The sequence below is a fragment of the Scomber scombrus genome, chromosome 23, assembly GCF_963691925.1.
Source record: "Scomber scombrus chromosome 23, fScoSco1.1, whole genome shotgun sequence".
In the NCBI taxonomy this organism is placed as follows: Eukaryota; Metazoa; Chordata; class Actinopteri; order Scombriformes; family Scombridae; genus Scomber; species Scomber scombrus.
In genome coordinates, this window is record NC_084992.1 from 6,049,599 (window position 1) to 6,076,015 (window position 26,417).

General features: G+C 36.6%; 3 protein-coding genes and 1 long non-coding RNA gene across 5 annotated transcripts; 3 read left to right on the forward strand and 1 right to left on the reverse strand.

The window, feature by feature from the left end:
- Nucleotides 1–809: 809 nt before the first annotated feature.
- On the reverse strand, nucleotides 810–3,008 carry LOC134005943 (uncharacterized). The gene is made up of 4 exons (XR_009927897.1): nucleotides 2,938–3,008; nucleotides 2,753–2,843; nucleotides 2,516–2,637; nucleotides 810–1,363 (listed from the first exon to the last, which is right to left on the reverse strand). It is a non-coding gene; the product is annotated as an uncharacterized LOC134005943 (long non-coding RNA).
- Nucleotides 3,009–7,209: 4,201 nt separating this feature from the next.
- On the forward strand, nucleotides 7,210–10,096 carry LOC134005939 (ladderlectin-like). The gene is made up of 6 exons (XM_062444984.1): nucleotides 7,210–7,265; nucleotides 7,360–7,450; nucleotides 7,566–7,687; nucleotides 8,828–8,965; nucleotides 9,086–9,200; nucleotides 9,349–10,096. Exons 2-6 carry the CDS (start codon nucleotides 7,390–7,392, stop codon nucleotides 9,414–9,416), a joined length of 504 nt encoding a protein of 167 aa, XP_062300968.1. The 5' UTR covers nucleotides 7,210–7,265; nucleotides 7,360–7,389; the 3' UTR covers nucleotides 9,417–10,096.
- A 1,669-nt stretch (nucleotides 10,097–11,765) lies between these two features.
- On the forward strand, nucleotides 11,766–14,688 carry LOC134005937 (galactose-specific lectin nattectin-like). The gene is made up of 7 exons (XM_062444981.1): nucleotides 11,766–11,840; nucleotides 11,931–12,021; nucleotides 12,135–12,170; nucleotides 12,440–12,549; nucleotides 13,476–13,610; nucleotides 13,698–13,809; nucleotides 13,953–14,688. Exons 2-7 carry the CDS (start codon nucleotides 11,961–11,963, stop codon nucleotides 14,018–14,020), a joined length of 522 nt encoding a protein of 173 aa, XP_062300965.1. The 5' UTR covers nucleotides 11,766–11,840; nucleotides 11,931–11,960; the 3' UTR covers nucleotides 14,021–14,688.
- Nucleotides 14,689–19,479: 4,791 nt separating this feature from the next.
- On the forward strand, nucleotides 19,480–25,563 carry LOC134005936 (ladderlectin-like). 2 transcript variants are annotated; one of them, XM_062444980.1, is made up of 7 exons: nucleotides 19,480–19,501; nucleotides 19,610–19,700; nucleotides 19,814–19,849; nucleotides 20,086–20,195; nucleotides 24,332–24,466; nucleotides 24,572–24,683; nucleotides 24,797–25,563. In XM_062444980.1, the coding sequence occupies exons 2-7, from the start codon at nucleotides 19,640–19,642 to the stop codon at nucleotides 24,865–24,867; spliced, it is 525 nt and encodes a 174-aa protein (XP_062300964.1). In that variant the 5' UTR covers nucleotides 19,480–19,501; nucleotides 19,610–19,639; the 3' UTR covers nucleotides 24,868–25,563. The 2 variants fall into 2 exon arrangements, with proteins under 2 accessions (XP_062300964.1, XP_062300963.1); XM_062444979.1 differs by lacking the exons at nucleotides 19,480–19,501; nucleotides 19,610–19,700; nucleotides 19,814–19,849; nucleotides 20,086–20,195 and adding exons at nucleotides 22,972–23,054; nucleotides 23,152–23,242; nucleotides 23,359–23,394; nucleotides 23,663–23,772.
- The last annotated feature ends 854 nt before the right edge of the window (nucleotides 25,564–26,417 follow it).

Here is a 26,417-nt window from a genome sequence, read left to right on the forward strand (position 1 = left end):
GGTTTCCATCCTGGCATAACACCGGTCCGGATAGCTCACCAAAGTTTCCCTGTTTGATGACAGCTGTCCGTTCACCATTATCAGTACTTTTGCTGTGTTTGTTTCTGAGATCAACGAGCAACACACAAGCTTTGGCTGCTTGTTTGGGGTCGACATTCACTCAGCTTGAGCATCACTGTGAGTCCATAAATGTTTTGCTACTAGTTTTGTGTTAGCATGAGAGGTCAAAGGTCAGGCAGTTGTTGTGAAAGTGTGCATGAAACATCTGATTATTCTCTTATCTGCCCACTTTATACATAATAATTGAAGAATTTAGGTAACACAAGTAACAACACATTTGTTTGTTTAGTTATTGTAATGTGATTACTAAATGTAGACACTGTAAAGCGTTATATTACTGCTTTACAGATGAATGTAATGTGATTACAGTAACTCATTACAATGTAACGTGTTACATCCAACACTAGTCATATCAATGTAAATATGGTCAACAATCCATGTAGAAAATGTCTATTTTTATTCCATATTGATGAATTTTTCCACTCTAAAATCTGTATCGGTTACAAAATCCTGAATCGGTTGGGCTGTATTCAGAATTAATAATGTCACAGACCAGTTTGTTTCAATGCTTGAGCTTTTTATTTTTGCATGAGACAAGAAAAAACAGTTCAATCTAGAGCTGCAACGTTTAGCCCATTAATCAGTCAAGCCAACAATTTCATTAATTCTGATTTTTTTTTTTTTTAAAGAAAAATGCTCAATTTCTTTGGTTCCAGCTTCTTAAATGTGAATATTTTGGTTTTTTTGTCCTCTATGATAGTAAAAAACAAAGGTTAGGTATCTTTGGGTTGTTTATTGTTAGTCAGGACCAAACAAGTCATTTGAAGATGTATCTTTGCCCGCTAGAAACATTTTCCACCATTTTCTGGCATTCAATCGAGCAAATGACTTATTGATTAATTTATAAAACAATTGACAGATCAATGGATAATGAAAATAAACATTAGTTGCAGCTCTTGTTCAATTGAAAGAAAAAGGTGCTAAAAGCATTCTTTACAAAACACATTCAATCCGCTCTCATTAAAGGCACAAGGCCTGAGAGACAATCCAGCTGCTGTTCACATCACTTGTCTCTTCGTTCCTTCAGTAGCGTTACAGCGATAGAAATAAAATAATTTTATGAAATGATATGAGATATAGAGCCTCTACGTCATATTAGACTGATCAGCACAAAGATAGTTGCTTTTGCCAGTGTTTGTGCTGTTGTGCGGTGGTATGTCAGGAATCATCAGCGTCTCCTGACACAGACGAACGGGTTTTTTTTCTGGCAGTAGTCGTCATCCCAGCACCTGCAACCCTATTTCTACAGTGCAGATAAAAAGGATGAGAGACTGAGAAAGGACTTTCTGTTAAACAAATACAGGAACACAATATTGACAGATATTTGACAAAATATTATCATTCGTCTGCTGTTTGTCCCATTTTCTAGTTGAATAGCAACCCCAATAGCCATAGCAACCTTCAGTTCACTGGAATCCCCTGGGTAAATTCACTTTAATCTCACTAATTGAAACAATTATAATGTTACTTTGTTTATTGATAGCAACTAAAATTTCTACATTACTTGTTTCTTTTTTTCATCACTCGGCCGTTAGCACAGTCAAAGGTACCTTTGGGCAAAGACTCCACACCTACTCTTAACATACATTGTATTTCAAGTGTGAAAATAAAAAATAAGGCATTACATTTTAAACAGCAGCCCAGCTATTGTGTTTGAAGCTGTTTACTGGCCATCAACAGCTAGAGTAGTTTAATTTAAGACAGTTGCTCCACACTCGATCTCCAAGCAAAACCAAGGTCATTCATGAATGTAGGCTTTGTTGACGTTAGCAAGCTAGCTAAAAGAAAATACACAACATGTAAGACAACTTTGAAGTTGTCGCATTTCACTTGTTTTGGTAAAGGCTTATCACTTGCTCCAATCTTCTGCCCCTGTGACATGGTAATGTACCCTGGACCAATCTCTCCACTGAATGGATAGAAAACCAAACGAACATAAGTTCTCCATCAATCTCCCAGTGAACAATATGATCCCACACATCCTACTTCAGTAACTTGCTTAAGTGAAGTGGAATTTGGTTTGTTTTGGTATGCTAGCTGTGTAATGAAAAGACATTTCAGTATCAAGCAATTGCATCAAGAAGAACCAGAAACTTGTGAAAATAGCAGAGAGGGACATTTTATAGTTGCTTCCTGTGGTTCCTTTTTGTGTTTGATAGGCGGGATGTTAGTTGTGTAGTTTTTGTCAATTTTCTGGAGTTCAAACAATTAACGGTCTATTTCTGCATCGACCTGTGTTCTGTCTGTACTAGAGTTCAATCTCTTAGTCCTATCAGAGTGCTGAATACTTTTTAAGCATCTTAAAACTTGCTTGAGATTCTTATGGTTAGTGTGTTGTGTCTTAGAAGCATCATGTACAATAGTAAGCATATGGAATCAAAGTTAACCTTATTACCTCAACAAAACCCCAACGGATACAGTATGCAGTGTTGCGGACACAGCGGCCACCGATCCGAGTCCAACCACAGGGACAACGACAAGTCCTCTTAACCAGGTCTGTCTGTTCTTCTGGACCCGCTAGAAAGTTTGACATAATAGTTATTGACTGGATTGTTGCTGTTGATAGACAATAAATACAATTATTTTTCTCTTTCTTTCATTGTATGTAACATTTTCTCTAAAGAACACTCACATTGAGCTGTAACCAGAGCCATCATGGCACAAAGAAGTACGCACACAGTCAGCATCTTCATGGTGACGATGATGTTGACGATGATGATAACCTTCAGTAACAAGAAACAAACATGTTATTAATATTGTACGGAGCAGATGACTGGTAGTGACTGTCAGTTGATAAGGTAAGAGTTCATAGCACACCTGCTGCCGAATTACCTGCTCTTCTCAGCCTGTAGCTTCAGAATGTAGCTTCAGTCTACCTGTGAGAAAGTGTTGCACTAGCCCAAGACTAGCTCTTATATATAAGTGCATATGTTGACATCTCTCACAAAAAGGGAACAAAAACATATTGAAATATCATTATCATATAAAGTGCTGCAAGAAAGTTGAAGATACAGTCTGTTAAGCTTATGTGGCAAAAGCAAGGGAAGGGGTTTCTTGCATGAGTCATCTATTCCAACTCTGCAATTTTGCTCTCTCCCAGACATCTAGCCGTCACAACTTGGCTCTAGTCAAAGTCACTTAGATCCTAATACTTGTCCATCTTTACCTGTTTCCAACACATGAACTTCAAGAAACTGATTGCTCACATGCCCCCTAATACATCACACCCTTTAACAGATGCAATTTTGATGAGATAAGAAAGTTATTTACTTCACCTGTTAGTGGTTATATTGTTTTGGCTGATCAGTGTATACTACTTGGGTGAGGTGTGAAGGGTGGGGACTGTCAGGTAATGGGAATGGTAGGAACACTGAGCTTACCGAAGGCAAGATGGGGGGTGGCAGGATCTGAAATAACCAGGTTTCCCAGCAGAATATTGCTCAGAGCATCACACTGCTTCCTATAATGCATCCTGGTGTCCTTACGCCCTCCACCTGTTCTAAAAGAAAACAAGATATATCCGACCAGGCCACCTTCTTCCATCTCTCGATGGTCCACTGTGATGCTCACATGCCCATTGTCGGCATTTTTGCCAGAGGACAGTGGTCAGCATGGGATCATTCACTGGTCTGTGGCTATGCAGCCCTGTACACAGCAAGCTGCAACACACTGTGTGTTCTGACACCTGTCTATCATAGTCAACATTAACTTTTTCATCAATTCATGCTATAATAGCTCCTCTGTGGGCTTGGACCAGATGGGCTAGTCTTCACTTCCCAGGTGCATCAATGAGCCTTGGGTGCCCATGACCCTATTACAGGTTCATTGGTTGTCCTTCCTTGAACTGCTTTCGGTAGGTCACCACTGTGACACAAATTAAATCCTAATACATATTTTGAAGCTATTGTTCCTCAGACAATGACAGTGAAAATTACACATTAAGAATTGTGCCACACAGGTTTGGTGCAATAATTTAGCAACTCCAGATGAGAAAGTGTTATTTGCAGATGTACTGGAGCAATGACACATCAAAGTTACTATTTAATTAAAAGTCATGAATTTATCCACCGGTCATTAAAAATGTCTTTTAAGTAAAAATGTTCTGTACTGCTTTAGATTGTAACTTTCAATGTACAGTGTAATTACTCCGTACAGTGTAATCTTTTGTATTTAATTACAAATAACTTATACTGTATTTATTTTTATATTTTATTTATTTTAGCTGACAAAGTATTCAAGTAGCTACGTGGTTAGCTAGTTAGCTAATGTGTGTAACAAGTAGATTAGCTCTTATCACAGAGAGTAAAAGATGAGGATGTTTATTTTCCAGCATTGTGTCTCATAAACTAGGGAGGACCAAAAAGAAAATTGAATTATTGTTTTTACGGTATAGAATAGGTACCTGGTACCTAAAAATAAATACAGTATAAGTTATTTGTAATTAAATACAAAAAATTACACTGTACGGAGTAATTACACTGTACATTGACGGTTAATAAACATCCTCATCTTTTACTCTCTGTGATAAGAACTAATCATACTTGTTACACACATTAGCTAACTAGCTAACCACGTAGCTACTTGAATACTTTGTCAGCTAAAATAAATAAAATATAAAAATAAATACAGTATAAGTTATTTGTAATTAAATACAAAAAATTACACTGTACGGAGTAATTACACTGTACATTGACAGTTACAATCTAAAGCAGTACAGAACATTTTTACTTAAAAGACATTTTTAATGACCGGTGGATAAATTCATGACTTTTAATTAAATATTAACTTTGATGTGTCATTGCTCCAGTACATCTGCAAATAACACTTTCTCATCTGGAGTTGCTAAATTATTGCACCATACCTGTGTGGCACAATTCTTAATGTGTAATTTTCACTGTCATTGTCTGAGGAAGAATAGCTTCAACATATGTATACGAATTTAATTTGAGTCACAGTGGTGACCTACCCAAAGCAGGCCAAGGAAGGACAACCAATGAACCTCATTGATTAATCTGTCAATTGTTTTTTCAATTACTCATTTGTTGGATTGAATGCCATAAGATGTTGAAGAATGTTTCTAACAGCAAAGACACATCCTAAAATCCTCTTGTTTTGTCCTGACCAACAATAAACAACCCAAAAGCACCTCACTACTTTTTAAACGATCATAAAGAACTAAAAAAAAGAAAATATTTACATTTAACAAGCTGGAACCAGAGAAATTGAGTATTTTTTCAAAAAAAAACAAAAAAAAACGAGGCTTGTAACGATTAATCGATCATCATCATGAAAATAGTTGGTGATTATTTGTCCTATCGATCGACTGATTAATCGACTAATCGTTGCAGCTCTAGACTGAACTGTTCTTACTTGTCTTGTGCAAAAATAAAAGGCTCAAGCATTGAAACAAGCTGGTCTGTGACATTATTAATACTGAACACAATAATTATTTGGAGTTCCAATTTCTATGAGTAGTAATAAGTAATGACAGTTTTGATAGACACATTTCAGTTCAAAATGCATGTCACTATCACAAAACATACATACAATTTATGCAACACAATCCTAACCAAATACAAACCCTTTTGTTTACAAGAGCTTGAAACTATAGACATAATTTCTACTGTTCAAATAAAAAACAAATCATTTTTAAGAAAGTTTCTTTTTGTTTTGTTGTTGTTGATGTGGACCTGTGGAGGCATCCATAAATAAAGTATTGTTATTATTATTATTATTATTAATTTGCAGATATGAAAGTGCAGTGATCTTCTTATGTTTCTGCTGTTCAATCAAAAATGACTAAATTTGAGTGATCATAATTACTAAACTAATAAGATTTGATTTAAACAGGGTTTTTATGATGGCTGTGATGCAGTTCCCTTGATCAAGTTTTTTTTTGTGTGGCACTTTTTCTATGAGGAAAGTAGCAATTTTTTTTTACTGGTATGTTGATGACTAGCAGGTATAACATTAACCATGTTCACCATCTTAGTTTAGTGTGTGAGCATACAAACATTTACTTTACTAATAAGCACTGATGGCAATGTCACTGATTTGCAGGTATGGTCATAAACAATGTATTGGACAACTTGAAATAATGACCTAATCCTGAGGGGGACATGACTATGTGCTCAAAAGTGTATGGCAGTCTCTTCAATACTTGTTGACAGATTTCAGTCTTGTGGTGTCTTCCCAGTATACAGTGGTCGGTACCTACCAAAAGTGGTCCTTAAGACCAGTCAGAGTGCCCATGCTGACCACTGCCCACCGTCCGAAAGCACTTACAATATGTGAGTTTAACAACTGGACTTGGAGGGATGGAAGACGGTGGCCTTGTGTCACATATCACATTTTCCTTTAGAACATGTGGACAGCCAGGTGTGTGTGTGTGTGTTGTTTACCTAATGAAGAGATGGCACCAGGATTCACTATGGGAAGAGGCTATGAGCAACCTTTGGTCCTGGCATTCATGTGGATGCTACTTTGACATGTACCATCTACTTAAATATTGTTGCAGAATGAGTACACCCATTCATGGCAATGCTATTCCCTGATGGCAGTGGCCTCTTTCAGCAGGATAACGCACCCTGCTACACAGCAAAAATTGTTCAGGAATGGTTTAAGGAACATGATAAAGAGCTCGTGGTGTTGCCTGAGACTCCAAATTTCCAAGATCTCAGTCTGATTGAGCATCTATGCCATAGATGCTCAATCATAGATTCTATGGAGACCTCAACTTGCAACTTACAGACTTAAAAGATGCTAATGTATTAGTGACAGATACTAGAGTACACCTTGGAGTCCATGTGTCAAAGGGTCCGACCTGTTTCGGTGGCAACAAGAGGACCTACACAATATTAGGTTTGGTGGATTCAATGCTACAGCTGAACGGCGTATCCCATTTTTGTACATCCTGTGTTTCACAGATACATCCTGTGAAATTACAGATTGTATCTGCAACTTCTTGGGTGTTGTTTATCTGATGATGATGTCTCAATATATTTGTGTTCCCTTTTTGTAAGAGATGCCAAGATAAGTAATTGTATATAAGAGCTGATCTTTGTCTAGTGCAACACCTTCACACGGGTAGGTTGAAGGTACAGGCCGAAGCTACTGGTTGAGAAGAGCAGATCATTTCGCAGCAGGTGTGCTATAAACTCTTATTTTTTGAGCTTACAGTCACTACCAGTCATCTGCTCCGTACAATATTAATAACATGTTTGTTTCTTGTTACTGAAGGTTATCATCATCGTCAACATCATCGTCACCATGAAGATGCTGACTGTGTGCGTACTTCTTTGTGCCATGATGGCTCTGGCTACAGCTCAATGTGAGTGTTCTTTAGAGAAAATGTTACATACAATGAAAGAAAGAGAAAAATAATTGTATTTATTGTCTATCAACAGCAACAATCCAGTCAATAACTATTATGTCAAACTTTCTAGCGGGTCCAGAAGAACAGACAGACCTGGTTAAGAGGACTTGTCGTTGTCCCTGTGGTTGGACTCGGATCCGTGGCCGCTGTTTCCGCTACATTCCATACTGTAAGCGTTGGGCTGATGCTGAGGTAATAAGGTTAACTTTAATTCCATATTCTTACTATTGTAAATGATGCTTCTAAGACATAACACACTAACCATAAGAATCTCAAGCAAGTTTTAAGATGCTTAAAAAGTATTCAGCACTCTGATAGGACTAAGAGATTGAACTCTAGTACAGACACAACACAGGCGGATGCAGAAATAGACTGTTAATTGTTTGAACTCCAGAAAATTGACAAAAACTACACAACTAACATCCCGCCTATCAAACACAAAAAGGAACCACAGGAAGCAACTATAAAATGTCCCTCTCTGCTATTTTCACAAGTTTCTGGTTTTCTTCTTGATGCAATTGCTTGATACTGAAATGTCTTTTCATTACACAGCTAGCATACCAAAACAAACCAAATTCCACTTCACTTAAGCAAGTTACTGAAGTAGGATTTGTGGGATCATATTGTTCACTGGGAGATTGATGGAGAACTTATGTTCGTTTGGTTTTCTATCCATTCAGTGGAGAGATTGGTCCAGGGTACATTACCATGGCACAGGGGCAGAAGATTGGAGCAAGTGATAAGCCTTTACCAAAACAAGAGCAATGCGACAACTTCAAAGTTATCTTACATGTTGTGTATTTTCTTTTAGCTAGCTTGCTAACGTCAACAAAGCCTACATTCATGAATGACCTTGGTTTTGTGTGGAGCAACTGTCTTAAATTAAGCTACACTAGCTGTTGATGGCCAGTAAACAGCTTCAAACTCAATAGCTGGGCTGCTGTTTAAAATGTAATGCCTTATTTTTATTTACACACTTGAAATACAATGTATGTTAAGAGTAAGTGTGGAATCTTTGCTCAAAGGTACCTTTGACTGTGCTAATGGCCGAGTGATGAAAGAAAAGCAACAAGTAATGTAGAAATTTAAGTTGCTATCAATAAATAATTAACATTATAATTTTTTCAATTAGTGCGATTATAGTGAGGTTACCCAGGGGATTCCAGTGAATTGAAGATTTCTATGGCTATTGGGGTTGCTATTCAACTAGAAAATGGGACAAACAGCGGATGAATAATAATACTTTGTCAAATATCTGTCAATATTGTGTTCCTGTATTTGTTTAACAGAAAGTCCTTTCTCAGTCTCTCATCCTTTTTATCTGCACTGTAGAAATACTGCCGCTGTCTGGGTGGAAATCTTGCATCGATACATAACCGTTGTGAGTACCGTGCAATTCAGAGGTTGATCCGGTGCACCACTCACAGCTGGCATACAGTGGCATGGATCGGAGGCCATGATGCAGTTCAGGTATTTTATTTTTCATTGCAAAAGGGCCAGCAGTTATTTAAATAAAACTTCTTTTTTTAAAATGTATTTTTGTATGTAAAAAATATAAATATATGTAATTAATAAAATGATGTCCTCTAGGCGAGAACTTGGCGGTGGAGTGATGGCACCAGATTCAGTTATCGGCACTGGTGTCGTGGAGAGCCCAACAATGGCGCGTGTCGTGGTCAGCACTGCCTACAAATTAATTATTCAGGTAAATGAACACAGTGTATGAGTGATATTAATGATAAGATTAATGAAAAATCTCAATTTTGCTCCAAGATCAATGAATATCTACCGTTCTTTTAAGATTTCGTTTCTACTGTTTTTACTGACACATTTTTCTTTTTGGGTATTTATAGGTTGCAGGTGCTGGGATGACGACAACTGCATGAAAAAAAAGCCATTCGTCTGTGTCAGGAGACGCTGATGATTCCTGACATACCGCCGCACAACAGCACAAACACTGGCAAAAGCAACTATATTTGTGCTGATCAGTCTAATATGACGTAAAGGCTCTATATCTCATATCATTTCATATAATTATTTCATTTCTATCGCTGTAACGCTACTGAAGGAACGAAGCGACAAGTGATGTAAACAGCAGTTGGATTTTCTCTCAGGCCTTGTGCCTTTAATGAGAGCAGATTGAATGTGTTTTGTAAAGAATGCTTTTAGCACCTTTTTCTTTCGAGTGAACAAGAGCTGCAACTAATAATTATTTTCATTATTCATTGATATGTCAATAGTAAATTAATCAATAAGTCATTTGCTCAATTGAATGCCAGAAAATGGTGGAAAATCTTTCCAGCAGGCAAAGATACATCCTCAAATGTCTTGTTTTGTCCTGACTAACAATAAACAACCCAAAGGTACTTAACTGGGTTTTTTTTTTTTACTATCACAGAGGGTGAAAAACAGAAAATATTGACATTTAAGAAGCTGGAACCAAAGAAATTGAGCATTTTTCATTAAAAAAAATTACTTGAAATGATTAATCGATCATCATTATTGAAATTGTTGGCTTGACTGATTAATGGACTAAATGTTGCAGCTCTAGAGTGAACTGGTCTTTCTTGTCTCATGCAAAAATAAAAGGCTCAAGCATTGAAACAAGTTGGTCTGTGACATTATTAATTCACCAACAGTAACTCCTGGTTAGATGCTGCTGAGTAAAGAGATGAAGAGTGGCGCTGTATTACACTGTATTCTGTTACACACATTCAGAGGAAACTTTCAACAATGCAAACCAAGACATTGAAATATTAACTTATGTAAACCACCACAGACGTGCTAGTGGTGGTCGGGTGGGGGATGGTTGGGTACCCCAGACTTGCCTATCCACAATCCTCCCTGCCAACAACTGCATATTTTAAATGACCTTTAGATATACTCATGACTTTCAATCAAACAATAACTTGAACAGTCATTTCTGTGGTACATCTGCAAGAAGCACTTTCTCAATAGAAGTTGGGAAATTATTGCAATATATCTGTGTTGCGCAGTTCTTACTGTCGTTTTCACTGTGTCATATTCTGAAGAAGAATAGCCTCAATATACGTATTAGAATTTAATTTGAGTCACAGTGGTGAGCATCTGTTTTTCTGAACATAAAACACTGCATTCGTTAAAAAACACAAATTTAACTATTATTCTTTAGTTAATTCCGCAAACAACTGATGTGAAGTGAATAACAATGATTATCTTGTTAAAATGGCACTTGTTAAGGGGTGAGATACATTAGGCAGCAATTGAACAGTCAGTTCTTGATGTTGATGTGTTGGAAGCAGGAAAAATAGGCAAGCGTAAGGATCTGAGTGACTTCAACAAGGGTCTAATTGTAATGGACCAGACGACAAGGTTAGAGCAAATCAAAAATGGCAGGTCTTGTGGGGTTTTCCCAGTATGTAGTGGTCAATACCTAATAGAAGTGGTCCAAGGAAGGACATTCGATGAACCTGCAACAGGGTCTTGGGTGCCCAAGGCTTATTGATAAACCTGGACCAATTCTACAGAACAGCTACTGTAGCAAATTGCTGAAAAAGTTAATGCTGGTTATGATACACAGGTGTCAGAAAAAATGGTGCATTCTGCGTACGAGTCTACATAACTGCGGACCAGTCCCATGTCCATGCTGACTACTGTCCACTGCCGAAAGCACTTACAATAGGCACGTGAGTTTAAGAACTGGACCACGTAGGCATGGAAGAAGGTGGCTGTGTGTTTTGTTTACCTAGGTAAGAGATGGCACCAGGATTCACTATGGGAAGTGAAACACCTTCAGAGGTCTTTTGGAGTCCACACATTGATAGGTCAGACCTGTTTTGGTGATGAAGATTGAACCTACACAATATGTTGGTTTTAACGCTGTGGCTGATCAGTGTATTTAATTTTTGTACATCCTGCGTTTTGCTGTTCTGTGTAATTAGTTTTATTATTAGTAGTAGTAGTTTTTTCTCTTTGTTTTTTGTGTCTCCTCTTTGCTAAGCTGGGTATGCGTGTGTTGTTTTTACTTAGTTTTTTTAGACTGTCATTTTACATCTACATACCAGTAAATAAAATTACTGCTTATTTATCAAGTCTCAGTCAAGTGTGTTTGACACTGTCATCTGTTGTTTTCTTTTGCCTCCTTACTTCTCCCTTTTACTTTTGCAACATAAACTAAACAGATTGTATCTGCAACTTTCTGGATACAGTTTATCTGATAATGATGTCTCAATATGTTTGTGTTTCCTTTTTCTGAGAGATGCCAAGATATGTAATTGTATATAAGAGCTGGTCTTGGTCTAGTGCAACACCTTCACACAGGTAGGCTGAAGGTACTGGCTGAGAAGAGCAGATCATTCGGCAGCAGGTGTGCTATAAACTCTTATTTCTTTATGAATTGACAATCACTACAGATATTCTGCTCTTTACAATACATGTTTGTTTCTCATTACTGAAGGTTATCATCATCTTCCACATCATTGTCACCATGAAGATGCTGACTGTGTGTGCGCTTATTTGTGCCATGATGGCTCTGGCTACAGCTCAATGTGAGTGTTCTTTAGGAAAATTGTTACATACATTTAAAAGACAGAGAAACATTTTATGTATTGTTTATAAACTGCAACAAACCAGTTAATATCTATTATGTCAAACTTTCTAGCACCTCCAATAGTAAAGTCCCAAAATGACCAATCACGTAAGTAGCCTTCAGATTTTTATTTAAATATATTGCACTTTGTTACAATGTTACTTTTTACCTGTCATATTTTCTTAAATGTATTAAATTACCAGTTTGTTTGATGAAGGTCACTATGTAATGTTTCTCATGTAATGTTATGTTACAGTATAATGTGTTATTTTAAGTTCTAGCATTTTATGCCATCAAAGTTGATATCATATCACAATATGCAAAAAAAACTAAACAAAATTCAACACATAGACACTTTTCTCTCTAATAATCCTCAGAAAAGACAGACCTGGTCAAGAAGACTTGTGGTTGTCCCTGTGGTTGGACTCGGATCTATGGCCGCTGTTTCCGCTACATTTCAAGACCATTGCGTTGGGCTCAAGCTGAGGTAATAAGGTTAACGTTGATTCTGTATGCCTACTACTGTACATGACACTTCAAAGATACAACATGCTAAACATAAAAATCTCAAAAAACATTAAAAATGTTTAAAAATTGTTCAGCACTCTGATAGGAGTGGTAAATCGAAGTACAGACGCAGTACAGTCTACTTCTGCAGAAGTAGACATGTGAAATACAACATATGTTAAGAGTAGGCTAGGTATGGAGGCTTTGTTTTGTTTAAAGGTACCTTTGACTGTGTTAACAGCCAAGTGTTGAAAGAAAAGCAACAAGTAATGTAGAAATTTAAGTTGCTATCAATAAACAAAGTAACATTATAATTTTTTCAATTAGTGAGAGATAAAGTTGGAATAATTTTGTATTATTATTTATTATTATTATTATTTATTTTCTATTTATACACATCAGTAATCATCTTTGACCAGGTGCAATGAGATTGATCAATACAATTTTGAGAATATATACACTTTATCTATCAAGAATAAATCATAATTTCATGGAGAGGGGTAAAAAATATTTTATTCCAACTTTATGGCCGACCGTGTATCAATAACAATGATTGTCATGAGAAATTAAGTGAACTTATCCAGGGGAGTCCAGTGCATTTAAGGTTTCTATGGCTATTGAGGTTGCTATTCAAAATGGGACAAACAGCGGCTGAATAAATAAAATCAGACAGGATTTTTTTACTCAAACATTTGTCAATGTTGTATTTGTCTATTTGTTTCATAGGCAAGGCAAGGCAGCTTTATTTATATAGCGCATTTTTTACCCAGGGGCAACTCAATGTGCTTTACATAAAAACAAACATTTAACAGTAAGAATTGGAAACAAAAAACATGAAAACATACAATTTGAAAAATTTTAATAAAACCCAATAGCAACTCCTTTTTCTCATCCTCTCCACTGTAGAAATACTGTCAGCGTCTGGGTGGAAACCTTGCGTCCATACACAGCTATTGGCAGTATCGTAATATTCAGAGGATGATCAAGCGAGCCTGTCATGTGTTAAGAGAGACATGGATTGGAGGCTCTGATGCACAAGAGGTATTATTATTCAAAATTGCCCAAGGTCTGACCGCTACTTCATTATAACTTTTTTAAATGAATGGTATCTTTAATTGTGTCTTCTAGGAGAAAACTTGGCTGTGGAGTGATGGTACCCGATTCAGGTTTCAGAAATGGTGTCGTGGAGAGCCCAATAACCACTTGCGCTCACAACACTGCTTAACCATGAATCATTCAGGTAAATGAACACAGTGTATGAATGATGTTAATGATGAGGGTAAACATTAATTTATATTTTGCTCAAGATTAATTAGTATCCACAATTTCAGTTCTTGATTTCTGAAGCATTTACTGACACTTTTTTCTTTTTGGGTACTTAAGCTTGCAAGTGCTGGGATGACAATCACTGCTGGAGACGAAAACCATTCGTCTGTGTCAGGAGACGCTGATGAACGCGTGGAGCAGCACAAACACTAGTGGAGTGTATGTGCATATTTTCAAAAGCATTTGTCTTTGTGTTGATCAGTCTAATATGACGTAAAGGCTCTATATCTCATATCATTTCATATAATTATTTCATTTCTATCGCTGTAATGCTACTTAAGGAACGAAGCGACAAGTGACGTAAACAGCAGCTGGATTGTCTCTCAGGCCTTGTGCCTTTAATGAGAGCAGATTGAATGTGTTTTGAAAAGAATGCTTTTAGCACCTTATTCTTGATTCCATTGATCATTTTGATTATCGATTAATCTATTGTTTTTTCAATTAATCAGTCATTTGGTTGATTAAATGCCAGAAAATAGTGAAAAATGTTTCCAGCTGCCAAAGATCCATCTCAAATGTCTTGTTTCGTCCTGACCAACAATAAACAACCCAAAGATATTTCACTGTTTATTACTATCAAAGATGACCTAAAGAAAAAACAAAACAGAAAATATTGACAGATAAGAAGCTAGAAAAAAAAGATTCAAAATGATTAATCGATCATCATCATGAAAATAGTTAGCGATTAATTTACCTAATCGACTAATTCAACTCATAAAATTGACTTGCAGCTTTAGAGTGAACTGTTCTTTCTTGTCTCGTGCAAAAATAAAAGCTTCAAGCATTGAAACAAGCTGGTCTGTGGCATTATTAATACTGAACAATAATTATTTGTATTATTAGTGCCAGTTTCTATGAGTATGAATAAGTAATGACAGTATTGATAGACATTTTTGAGTTCAAAATGCATGTCACTATCACAAAACAGATATATGCTATGTCTCAAATCGCATACTTGTGTTAGTACGCTTCTTTGTAGTGGACTTTGAACCCTATGCACTTACTTGTGTAGTGCACAGATATAGACAAGTTAATGTTGTCTTACATGGCCATTGTGCACTTAACAAAAATGGCGATTAGCTAGTTGGCAAGATAGCGTTAGCATTTGCATTATCGTTCACAGTACCAAATCATTACAGACTGATAAATTAACCCAATAAAATTACTGATGGCTTATATGCGACAACGGTATAGTGGTGTTTAGTGCAAAAAATAACATGTAAAATTTAGATTTGTATAATGTGGTGATGTTCACCCAGTGTTGCCAACTTGGCGACTTTCTCGCTAAATCTGGCGACTTTCCAAACCCTCTTAGCGACTTTTTTCCTCAAAAGCGACGAGCAACAAATCTAGCGACTTTTTCTGGCGTTATTGGAGACTTTTCTGGTGTTTTTGAGACTGAAGTGAAAGGACGTATAGCTTTGCAGTTACTGTCCTCAATGAGCTGCGGGTGCTGCCGTGAGCCCCTCCCCCGTCCCAAAGCACTCACAGGCAGTCAGGTTCACAGTAGCCTCGCGCAGCAGACCCAGCTGCAGTCATAGCAGAGAGGAGACCCACACCACTCCGCGACAGACTGCAAATAAATTGCGCAATTCCACCCCGCATAACAGTCTTTTGATTAAATGTAATATTCTAACATTTAACAATACAGAACAAAATGTATTAAAATTTTAAAAAACAAACCAATAATCAACATAAGAAAGTTAATTTGTAGTTCTAAACATATTTACTCTGTCCTACAGCATCCATTACAATTACACGCAAATCGAAAATTATGCAAATTAGGTGATGACGTCATATAGCGACTTCTAGCGACTTTTAGGACAGCCAATAGCTACTTTCCTTACTGAGGAGTTGGCAACACTGTGTTCACCGTAGTTACAACAACATCCTCAGCCTTTGAAAAGTGGTCCCTCCCCTTCCACGTAGCCAAGAGGGTGAGAAAGGTCCATAGTCCCACACTCAACCTTTTGACCGTTTTGAGTGCATCATCTGGTTACCCACAGTGCACTGCATTTTTCCATAGTTGTCAGTGTGAATGTACTTATGCACTCAAAATATTAAGTGTAAGTACAGACATACGAGATTTAAAACAAAGTAAAGCAACGTAATGCTTACCTTTTGCATACCTTGGTGTTTGCAAGAGTTGGAAACAGTTTGACATTATTTGTAGCATTACCTCTGAAAGTTGGTAAGAGACTCAACTGATGATTTTAACATTTATTGCTGTTCCACAAAACCAGCTCCATAAACCAACGTGAGAACTGACAAAACATAGAAAACAAAGCAATCACATTTCTGTTTCCACTTCTGTCCATATCAAATGGTAAATGATCACAGTACTTTCTCAGACAACTCAACATTATACCAAGCAATACACCGCCAAAACACCAAACGGGCGGGAAAAAGAGTTGGCATATTTTTCGACACAAATCATCAAATAATCAAATCACCATAAGCACAACACACACACTAACCTTGTGCCTCCTCGGGGGGTTGCCAAAATACACTCAGCCGTCGACGTTTTTATCATTAAGTTGCCGTTTCTGCTTTGTTGCCTTATTTTCCTTTGTTTACCCTAAACTTTTACTGTTTTACTCAGGCGGAGAGTTCTGGTCCTCTGATATGATGCCAACGCGGAAGTAACTTAAAACTGCATTCTATCAAAAGGCCACCAGGGGGCGACCGTTTTGGTGTCAAAAGGACTTCCGTCTCTATACAAGTCAATGGAGAATTCACCAACTTCTCACTTGATTTCTAACCTCAGTAAATGTTTTCAAAATGTGTTTATGGTATCAATCGCTAGTTTAAAGCCTTCTTCAATGCAGTATGATGTTCATTTGTGAAATGTTGGCCTCCCTGATTTTATATTTGACGATACAACACAGGAAGGAAGTAGGAAGTAGTGGTCTTCAAAATAAAATCTCACTATTTAAAAACGGAACCATTATCTCCAAAACGGGCAAAAATATATATATAAAAGCAGATGAAATTAATTTTTCTTAGAAGCAACCCAAATCATGACATTTATGTATAGGGAAATCATTTCAAAAATACATCTAAAGCAAATATTTGTTTTTCAATATTAACCTGCAAACCATGCGTGCTGCCCTCTGGTGGCCAAAACAAGAAACAGCAAGCCCAAAAAACCAAATGGGTTTGCTACATAATTTCTGGGTTTCAAATGAAAAACAAATCATCTATAAGAAATTGAAGAAAAGCAAGTGCAGTGATCATATTTTGTCTCTGTTCATTCAAGTTTCTGTGAGTATCAATAAGATGAAATATGAATGAATAATGAAAAATGTTGGAGAGGAGAGGGGCGTAGTGACGACTATGAGGCAGTGCTCTTGATCAAATATACATTTCTGACACTTTTCCATGTGAAAGTGGTGTTAGCATCGTGACCTTTAGCAGGTATAGTGTTTACCATGTTCATCATCTTAGTTCAGTGTGTCAGCATGTAAGCAGCACTAGACAAAGTACACCTCAGACTGATGGGAATGTCATTGGTTTGCAGGCATTTGGTCACAAACAAAGTGTTGGACAACTTGAAATAATGACCTGACAAAGGTGCTAGATGAAAAGTTAAAGGATCACCAAAGTGATTACAATTAATCCTGAGGGGGACATGAATGTGTGCTCCAAATGTGATGGACATCTTTCTAATAGTTATTGAGAAATTTCAGCCAAAGCAAATATGAATTATTTATTTTATTTGAGTGAAATTATTTATGTAACATGTTAGGATCTTTTAGTTCTTCAAAGCTGACTTAAAGTTTACATGGAGCTTCATGTCAGCACAAGTCCTTATTTTGGGTGAAAATAACCAAATCTTTACAATAGGAAGTACAATATGTATACATGGCAAAATAGGTCATGCATTCAAATTATATTAGTACAGAGGAAAAATAAGAGTTATTATTATTAGAACTCTATATGAAAACACATTTTTAAAATGCTCTAATATGCTAATAGTGAACAAAAAAGCCCCATTGTGAAAAAAGTCAGCTTTTCTCACACTAGAGGTTAACAGGGATCAGACTGGGTGTGTTACTTCATCTCACCAGTATATGCCTGAAAGGTGAAGTGTGGGCGAGTGAAGAGCCTTTTCCATTTCTTTAAATAACACTGCTCCCTGCTGTGGTCTGATATGAATTACACATACCCATTCAAAATGTGATGATCTTGGCCCTGAAGTTTACAAGTCACAACTTTAATAATAAAACAACAGTATTCTTGCAGTATTATTGTCTTTATGACATTGTTTGTTTTAAAAAAAATATTTTTCTATACTTTGTCACTTATTTGATTTATACTTTGTAGTTTGCCTGTGTGCTTGTAATATGATGATAATACTCACATCAGATTTATTTAATGCTGCAGAATTCACAACTCCATCTTTCCTGAAATGTGCAGTTTTTTCTTAGTTTTATTGTCATACTGTACCCTGTAATAGAATACGTACTATATAGTTAAAAAAAAGTCTCAATTCCTCCCAAACTTCCAGATTATTGCTCTTACACTCTGTCATTTCAGATCTTGCCACGTTCTGTTCTCCTCATTCCCCTTAATCTGACAGTCCCCACCCTCTACACCTGTCCCCAATTTCCCCACTGTAGTATACACCGATCAGCCGAAACTGAGTGCCTTTGACAAGTGCCAAATTATGATGCTAGACGACTGAGTCAGAGCATCTCCAAAATGGCAGGTCTTGGGAAGTCTTGCTGGTATTTAGTGGTCAGTACATACCAAAAATGGTCCAAGGAAAGACAACTGATGAACCTGTGGCAGGGTCATGGGTGGTCAAGGCTAGTCCTCCTGGTCTGATCCCACAGAAGAGCTATTGTAGCTCAACTTGCAGAAAAGTGAATGCTTACTATGATAGATGGATGCTCTGAGTAATGTTCTGCTGGGAAACCTTTGGTCCTGGCATTCATGTGGGTGTTACTTTGTCATAGTACCACGTACTGAAACATTTTTGCAGACAAAGTACACCCCTTCATGACGATGGAATTTCCTGATGGCAGTGGCCTCTTTCAGCAGGATAACGCACCCTTCTACAAATGCATCAAATCGGATCCATGGAAACCCAAACTTGCAATTTGCAGGACGTAAAGAATCTTCTGCTAACATGTTTGTGCCAGATACCAGAGGACATCTTAAGAGGTCTTTTGGAGTCCATGCATCGATTGGTCAAAGCTGGCAAGAAGGGGACCTACACAATATTAGGCAGGTGGATTTAATGTTATGGTTTATTGGTGGATTTTGTACATCTTGTGTTTCCTTGTTATGCATAATTTAATTGGTAAACCTTTTTATTATTATTATTATTATTATTATTATTATTATTATTATTATTATTCGTCAGTCGTGTGTTTTTAATATTTGGCACTATTAGAAGAAAAAATGAGACCTCCTCTGTTCTCACCACATAATCTACATAGTATCTTCAACTTTCTGGGTGCACTTCATCTGATAGTTCCCTTTTTTGTGAGAGGTGTGAAGACAAGTAATTATATATAAGAGCTGGTCTTTGTCTAGTGCAACAGCTTCACACGGGTAGACTGGAGCTACAGATCAAAGCAACTGGCTGAGAAGAGCAGGTAATTCCGCAGCAGCTGTACTTTGAACTTTTATTTTTTGAACTAACAGTCGCTACCAGTAATCTGCTCCATATAGTATTAAAAACTTTTTTTTTCTCATTACTGAAGGTTATCAGCATCTTCAACATCATCGTCACCATGAACATGCTGACTGTGTGTGCACTTCTTTGTGCCATGTTGGCCCTGGCTACAGCTCAATGTAAGCGTTCTTTAGAGAAAATGTTACTTACAATGAAGGGGGAAAAAATAATTGTCTATATAGTCTATGATCAGCACCAATCCAGTCAATAACTATTATGTCAAACTTTCTAGCTCCTCCAGGCGCAAAGTCCCAAATTGACAAATCATGTAAGTAGCCTTCAGATTTACATTAAAATATATTGTACTATGTTACAATGCTACACCTATGTTTTACCTGTCATATTTTCTTAAATGTGGTGTAAAATGACCAGTTTGACTCTAATAAAGGGCACATTATGTTATGTTATTTTAAGTTCTAGCATTTGATTTTATGCCATCTAATTTGATTTTATATCATGATATGAAAATTTAACACATAGCTCCTTGTCTCTACTTGTCCTCAGTAAAGACCGACCTGGTCAAGAGGGTATCTGCATGTCCCTATGGTTGGTCTCGGATCTATCGCCGCTGTTTCCGCTTCATTTCAACACCAAAGCGTTGGACTCGAGCTGAGGTAATAATGTTAACTTTGATTTCATATGCCTCTTTCTGTACATGATGCTTCAAAGATACAACTGACTAAACATAACAATTTCAAAATAAGTTTTAAAAAGAGTTTTATAAGTATCCAGCACTCTGATAAGACTAATAGATCGAACCCAAGTACAGACAGGACACAGGAAAATGCAGAAATAGACTGTTTATTATCTGAACCTCAGGAAAGTCACTGAAAAATTGACAAAAACTACACAGCTAACATCCCGCCTACCAAACACAGAAATTAACTACAATAAGCAACTATAAAATGTTCAATTAGGGTTAGGGTTATTTTTAGTTAAACATTTGTCAATGTTGTAGTCCTCTATTTCTTTCATAGCAACTCCTTTCTCTCATCTTTTTTATCGCCACTGTAGAAATACTGTCAGCATCTGGGTGGAAACCTTGCATCGGTGCGTAGCATTTGGGAATACCGTGGTGTTCAGAGGATGATCTGGTTAACCATTCATCGGTATGTAGGGATATGGATCGGAGGCTCTGATGCACAAGAGGTATTATATTCTTAATTTCCAAAGCCATTACTTCATTCAGTTTTTTTTAAAATTAAGTAATCCTAAATTATGTCTTCTAGGAGAAAACTTGGCTGTGGAGTGATGGTAAACAATTCGTGTATCAGAACTGGTGCCTTGGACAGCCCAATAATGAAAGGGGCAAGCAGCAATGTTTGGCAATGAATTATTCAGGTAAATGAACACATTGTGTGAATTATGTTAATAATGAGGATAAATGGTAAAAAATATCAATTTTGCTCCAAGATTAACTGGTATTCCTCAGTTTCAGTTTTTGTGTGTTCAGTGTTTCTATAGCGTTTACTGACACTTTTTTTCTTTTCGGGTACTCGCAGTTTCCAGGTGCTGGAATGACAATTACTGCTGGAAACGAAAACCATTCGTCTGTGTCAGGATACGCTTATGATTCCTGATGTGAAGGCGTCGAGCAGCACAAACACTGGTGGAGAAGATTTTTTGCGCATATTTTCAAAAGCTTCTGTCTTTGTGCTGATAAGTTCAATATGAACTAGAGGCTCTATATCTCATATTATTTCATATAATTATCTCATTTCTATCGCTTTAATGCTACTGAAGGAACAAAGTGACAAGTGACATGAACAGCAGCTGGATTGTCTCTCAGGTCTTTAATGAGAGCAGATTGAATGTGTTTTGAAAAGATTGCTTTTAGCACCTTTTTCTTTCGAATGAACAAGAGCTGCAACTGATTATTTTTTTATCATCAATTAATCTGTCAATTGTTTTTATCAATTAATCAATTAGTCATTTGTTTGATTAAATGCCAGAAAATAGTGAAAAATGTTTCCAGCAGGCAAAGACACATCCTCAAATGTCTTGTTTTGTCCTGACCAACAATAAACAACCCAAAGATATGTCACTATTTTTACTACTGTCATAGAAAACTTTAATAAAACAGAGAATTTGAGCATTTTTCTTAAAAAAGAGATTCAACCGATTAATCGATCATCATTATGAAAACAGTTGGCAATCAATTTTCCTGTCAATCAACTGATTAATGGACTAATGTGACTAATAAAATCAACTTGCAGCTCTAGTGTGAACTGTACTTTCTTGTGTCGTGCAACAATAAAAGGCTCAAGAATTGAAACAAACTGGTCTGTGACATTATTAACACTGAGCAACTGAACTTTGAGGAGCATTTGTATTTTAAATGTTTTTTGGTTTTTTTTTTAAGTTTTGAGACTGCCAGTCATTTTAAATACACATATTACAACATATTGATGGGTCAAGTCTCAGCTAAGTGTTCTTTTAACCAAGGCAACCTTTTTTCTTTTGCCTTTGGTGTCAAAGTGGTTAGACTATAAAAAATGTCCTCGGGGGAGATTCCACAAATTAGTGTTTAATAGTTTCCACTATTAGAAAAAAAACCAAAGCAACTTCCCCTGCTTTCACTACATAATCTATTGTATCTTCAACTTTCTGGGTGCACTTTATCTGATAATGATGTCTTGTTATGCTTGCGTGTGCCCTAAGTTCCCTTTTTTTGTGAGAGGTGTGAAGATAAGTAATTATATATAAGAGCTGGTGTTGGTCTAGTGCAACACCTTCACATGGGTAGACTGAAGCTGTGCCATGATGGCTCAAATAAAAAAGAGAATCAGACTGATTGATTGATCATCACCATGAAAATAGTTGTCAATCTATTTTCCTGTCAATTAAATGATTAATTGACTAATTCGACTCATAAAATCAACTTGCAGCTCGAGAGTGAACTGTACTTTCTTGTCTTGTGCAAAAATAAAAGGCTCAAGCATTGAAACAAGCTGGTCTGTGATATTATTAATACTGAGCAACTGAACTTTTGGGAGCATTTGTATTTTAAAGATGTTTTTTTATTGTCGTTTTCAGTTTTGAGACTTAAATACACATTAATACATATTGATAAATAAAAATATTACTTTTGGAATCAAGTCTCAGCTAAGGGCTTCGGAGCCTGGGTGACCTGGGTGACCTTTTGCTTTTGCTTTTGGTCTCAAAGTGATTAGACAAAAAAATGTCTTTGGGGGAAATTCCACAAATTAGTTTTTAATTGTTGTCACTATTAGAAGAACAAAGAACAACCTTCCTCTGCTCTCACTACATAATCTACATATTGTGTACACTTCATATGATAACGATATCTTGTTATATTTGCATGTGCCTGAAGTTCCCTTTTTTGTGAGAGGTGTGAAGACAAGTAATTATATATAAGAGTTGGTCTTTGTCTAGTGCAACACCTTCACACGGGTAGACTGAAGCTACAGACCAAAGCAACTGGCTGAGAAGAGCAGATAATTCGGCAGCAGGTGTGCTATGAATTATTATTATTTGAACTGACAATGAATTCCGATCTTCTGTTCCGCACAGAGCTATTAATAACATATTTGTTTCTAGTTACTGAAGGTTATCATCACCGTCAACATCATCGTCACCATGAAGATGCTGACTGTGTGTGCACTTCTTTGTGCCATGATGGCTCTGGCTGCAGCTCAATGTGAGTGTTCTTTAGAGAACATGTTGCATACAATGAACGAAAAGAGAAAAATAATTGTATTTATAGTCTATGAACAGCACCAATCCAGTCAATAACTATTATGTCAAACTTTCTAGCTCCTCCAGACGCAAAGTCCCAAATTGACCAATCAGGTAAGTAGCCTTCATATTTACATTAAAATATGTTGTACTATGTTACAATGCTATACCTACTTCATATTTCTTAAATGTTGTGTAAAATGACCAGTTTGTCTCTAATAAAGGGCACTATGTCTCTTTTCTTATATAATGTTATGTTACAGTATAATATGTTGTGTTATGTTATTTTAAGTTCTAGCATTTTATTCTATGCCATCTAATTTGATTTTATATCACTATATGAAAGTTCAACACATAGACACTGTTCTCTAAATGTCCGCAGCAAAGGCCGACCTGGTCAAGAGGGTAATTACATGTCCCTATGGTTGGACTCGGATCTACCGCAGCTGTTTCCGTTTCATTTCAACACCAAAGCGTTGGACTCGAGCTGAGGTAATAAGGTTAACTTTGATTCTATATGCCTACTGCTGTACATGATGATTCAAAGATACAACATGCTAACAATATCAAACAAGTGTTAAAAGTAGCTTTTTAAAGTATCCAGCACTCTGATAGGACTAGTAGATCGAACCCAAGTACAGGTAGATCAAGAAATAGACGATCAATTATCTGAACGTCAGAAAACTGAGGCCTAGACCAAAAACGGGGCAATCCGACAAGTAATTTCAAAGTTTTCTTACATGTTGTTTGTTTTTTTGTTTTTTTGTTTATCTGGCTTGTTAACGCCAACAGTCATGAATGAACTCAGTTTTGTTCAGCGTTTTTGTCAAGTGTGTAGCAATCATCCTAAGTCACCAGCGCTAATGTCACACATATGCATTTAAGGTTTCTATGGTTATTGAGGTTGCTATTCAACTTGAAAATGGGACAAACAGCAGCTGAATAGGTAAAATCAGACAGGATTAATTTTAGTTAAACATTTGTCAATGTTGTACTCTTCTATTTCTTTCATAGCAACTCCTTTCTCTCATCCTCCTTATCTCCACTGTAGAATTACTGTCAGCGTCTGGGTGGAAACCTTGCATCGGTGCGTAGCATTTGGCAGTATCGTAGGATTCAGAGGATGATCTGGTTGGCCATTCACCGTTATGTAGGGATATGGATCGGAGGCTCTGATGCACAAGAGGTATTTTATTTTTAATTTCCCAAGGTCTGACCATTACTTCATTAAAACTGTTTTTTTTTTAGTTTTTTTTTTTAAATGAATGTAATCTTAAATTGTGTCTTCTAGGAGGGAACTTGGCTGTGGAGTGATGGTAAACAATTCGTGTATCGGTACTGGTGCTCTGGACAGCCCAATAACGCCGGAGGCAAGCAGCACTGCTTAGCAATGAACTACTCAGGTAAATGAAATGTTTTGCTCTAATATAAATTGCGATCCCTCTGTTTCAGTTTCAGTGTGTTCAGTGTTTCTATAGCGTTTACTGACACTTTTTTTCTTTTCGGGTACTTCCAGGTTCCAGGTGCTGGAATGACGATTTCTGCTGGAATCGAAAACCATTCGTCTGTGTCAGGAGACGCTTATGATTCCTGATGTGAAGGCGTCGAGCAGCACAAGCACTGGTGGTGATGTGTGTTTGTCCATATTTTCGAAAGCGTCTGTCTTTGTGCTTATTAGTTTAATATGAACTACATGCTCTATATCTCATATCATTTCATATAATTATCTCATTTCTATCGCTGTAACGCTACTGAAGGAACAAAGCGACAAGTGACATGAACAGCAGCTGGATTGTCTCTCAGGCCTTTAATGAGAGCAGATTGAATGTGTTTTGAAAAGATTGCTTTTAGCACCTTATTCTTTTGAGTGAACAAGAGCTGCAACTGATTTTCTTTTATCATCGATTAATCTGTCAATTGTTTTCTCAATTAATCAATTAGTCATTTGGTTGATTAAATGCCAGAAAATGGTGGAAAATGTTTTCCAGCAGGCAAAGACACATTCTCAAATGTCTTGTTTTGTTCTGACCAACCAAAAGATATGAAACCTTTTTTTTTTTACTATCATAGAGGCCAAAAAAAACTATGAAAATATTCATATTTAAGAAGCTGGAACCAGAGATATTTTTTTTAGATAACAGGACTCAAAGTGATTAATCATCATTGAAATAGTTGGTGTGAATTTTCCTGTCTACTGACAAATTAATTAATCGACTAATCTTTGCAGCTCTCAAGTTAACTGCTCTTTCTTGTCTTATGCAACAATAAAAGGCTCAAGCATCAAAACAAGCTGGTCTGTGACATTATTGATACTGAACATAACATTTATTTGGAGTGCCAATTTCTATCTTACAATAAAGATTTTCACAGATTTCCAAGTGGAAAATGGAAATTTTGTTATCAATTTTATGCTGATGTCTAGCAGATATAGTGATTACCATGTTTACCAACCTAGTTTAGTGTGTGAGCAAGCATGCACATATTTAAACAAAAAGTACAGCTGAGACTTATGGCAATGTCAATGATTTGCAGGTATTTGGTAATAAACAAAGTATAACTTGAAATAATCACCTAATCCTGAGCGACTATGTGCTCCAGATGTAATGACAATCCATCAAATAGTTTTTGAGATATTTCAGTCAAAGCAAATATGAATTATCAATCCTATTTGGGTGAAATATTTCTCATAACATGTCAGTATTCTTTAGTCCTTTAAAGCTGACTGAAAGTTTATCTGGAGCTGCTAGCACGCCTGATTTTGGGTGAGAATACAATAGTCTTTATCCATATAGGAGGTCAAATATATAAACATGACAAAATAGGCAATGCATTAAATGATATAGGGGGAAAATGAGAAAAGTAACATTTGAACTGAGCACATTTTGAGATGTTTTAATACACTTTTTGTGCTAATTGTGTTTTTTTTAAAGTGTTGTGGGACAATCTGATGTCTAACCAGATATCCAAGTATATATAATGCTGTGAGCTTGGAACAAGGCCTGAATATCATTAAAAGCACACTGTAACCTGAAGCTGGAAACATTTTCATCAATATTTTGGGGGCTGTAAAGAGAGTATTTTAATGTAAAAACCATGATTTGATGTCCAATTCTTGTAGACAACATATCAACATATCT

Coding starts and splice junctions, on each gene's coding strand:
- LOC134005937 (XM_062444981.1), top strand. CDS start 11,961: ATGAAGATGCTGACTGTGTGTGCGCTTATTTGTGCCATGATGGCTCTG. Junction 12,022..12,134: donor GGCTCTGGCTACAGCTCAAT/GTGAGTGTTCTT, acceptor CAAACTTTCTAG/CACCTCCAATAGTAAAGTCC. Junction 13,611..13,697: donor GAGGCTCTGATGCACAAGAG/GTATTATTATTC, acceptor TGTGTCTTCTAG/GAGAAAACTTGGCTGTGGAG.
- LOC134005939 (XM_062444984.1), top strand. CDS start 7,390: ATGAAGATGCTGACTGTGTGCGTACTTCTTTGTGCCATGATGGCTCTG. Junction 7,451..7,565: donor GGCTCTGGCTACAGCTCAAT/GTGAGTGTTCTT, acceptor CAAACTTTCTAG/CGGGTCCAGAAGAACAGACA. Junction 8,966..9,085: donor GAGGCCATGATGCAGTTCAG/GTATTTTATTTT, acceptor GATGTCCTCTAG/GCGAGAACTTGGCGGTGGAG.
- LOC134005936 (XM_062444980.1), top strand. CDS start 19,640: ATGAACATGCTGACTGTGTGTGCACTTCTTTGTGCCATGTTGGCCCTG. Junction 19,850..20,085: donor GTCCCAAATTGACAAATCAT/GTAAGTAGCCTT, acceptor ACTTGTCCTCAG/TAAAGACCGACCTGGTCAAG. Junction 20,196..24,331: donor AGCGTTGGACTCGAGCTGAG/GTAATAATGTTA, acceptor TCTCCACTGTAG/AATTACTGTCAGCGTCTGGG.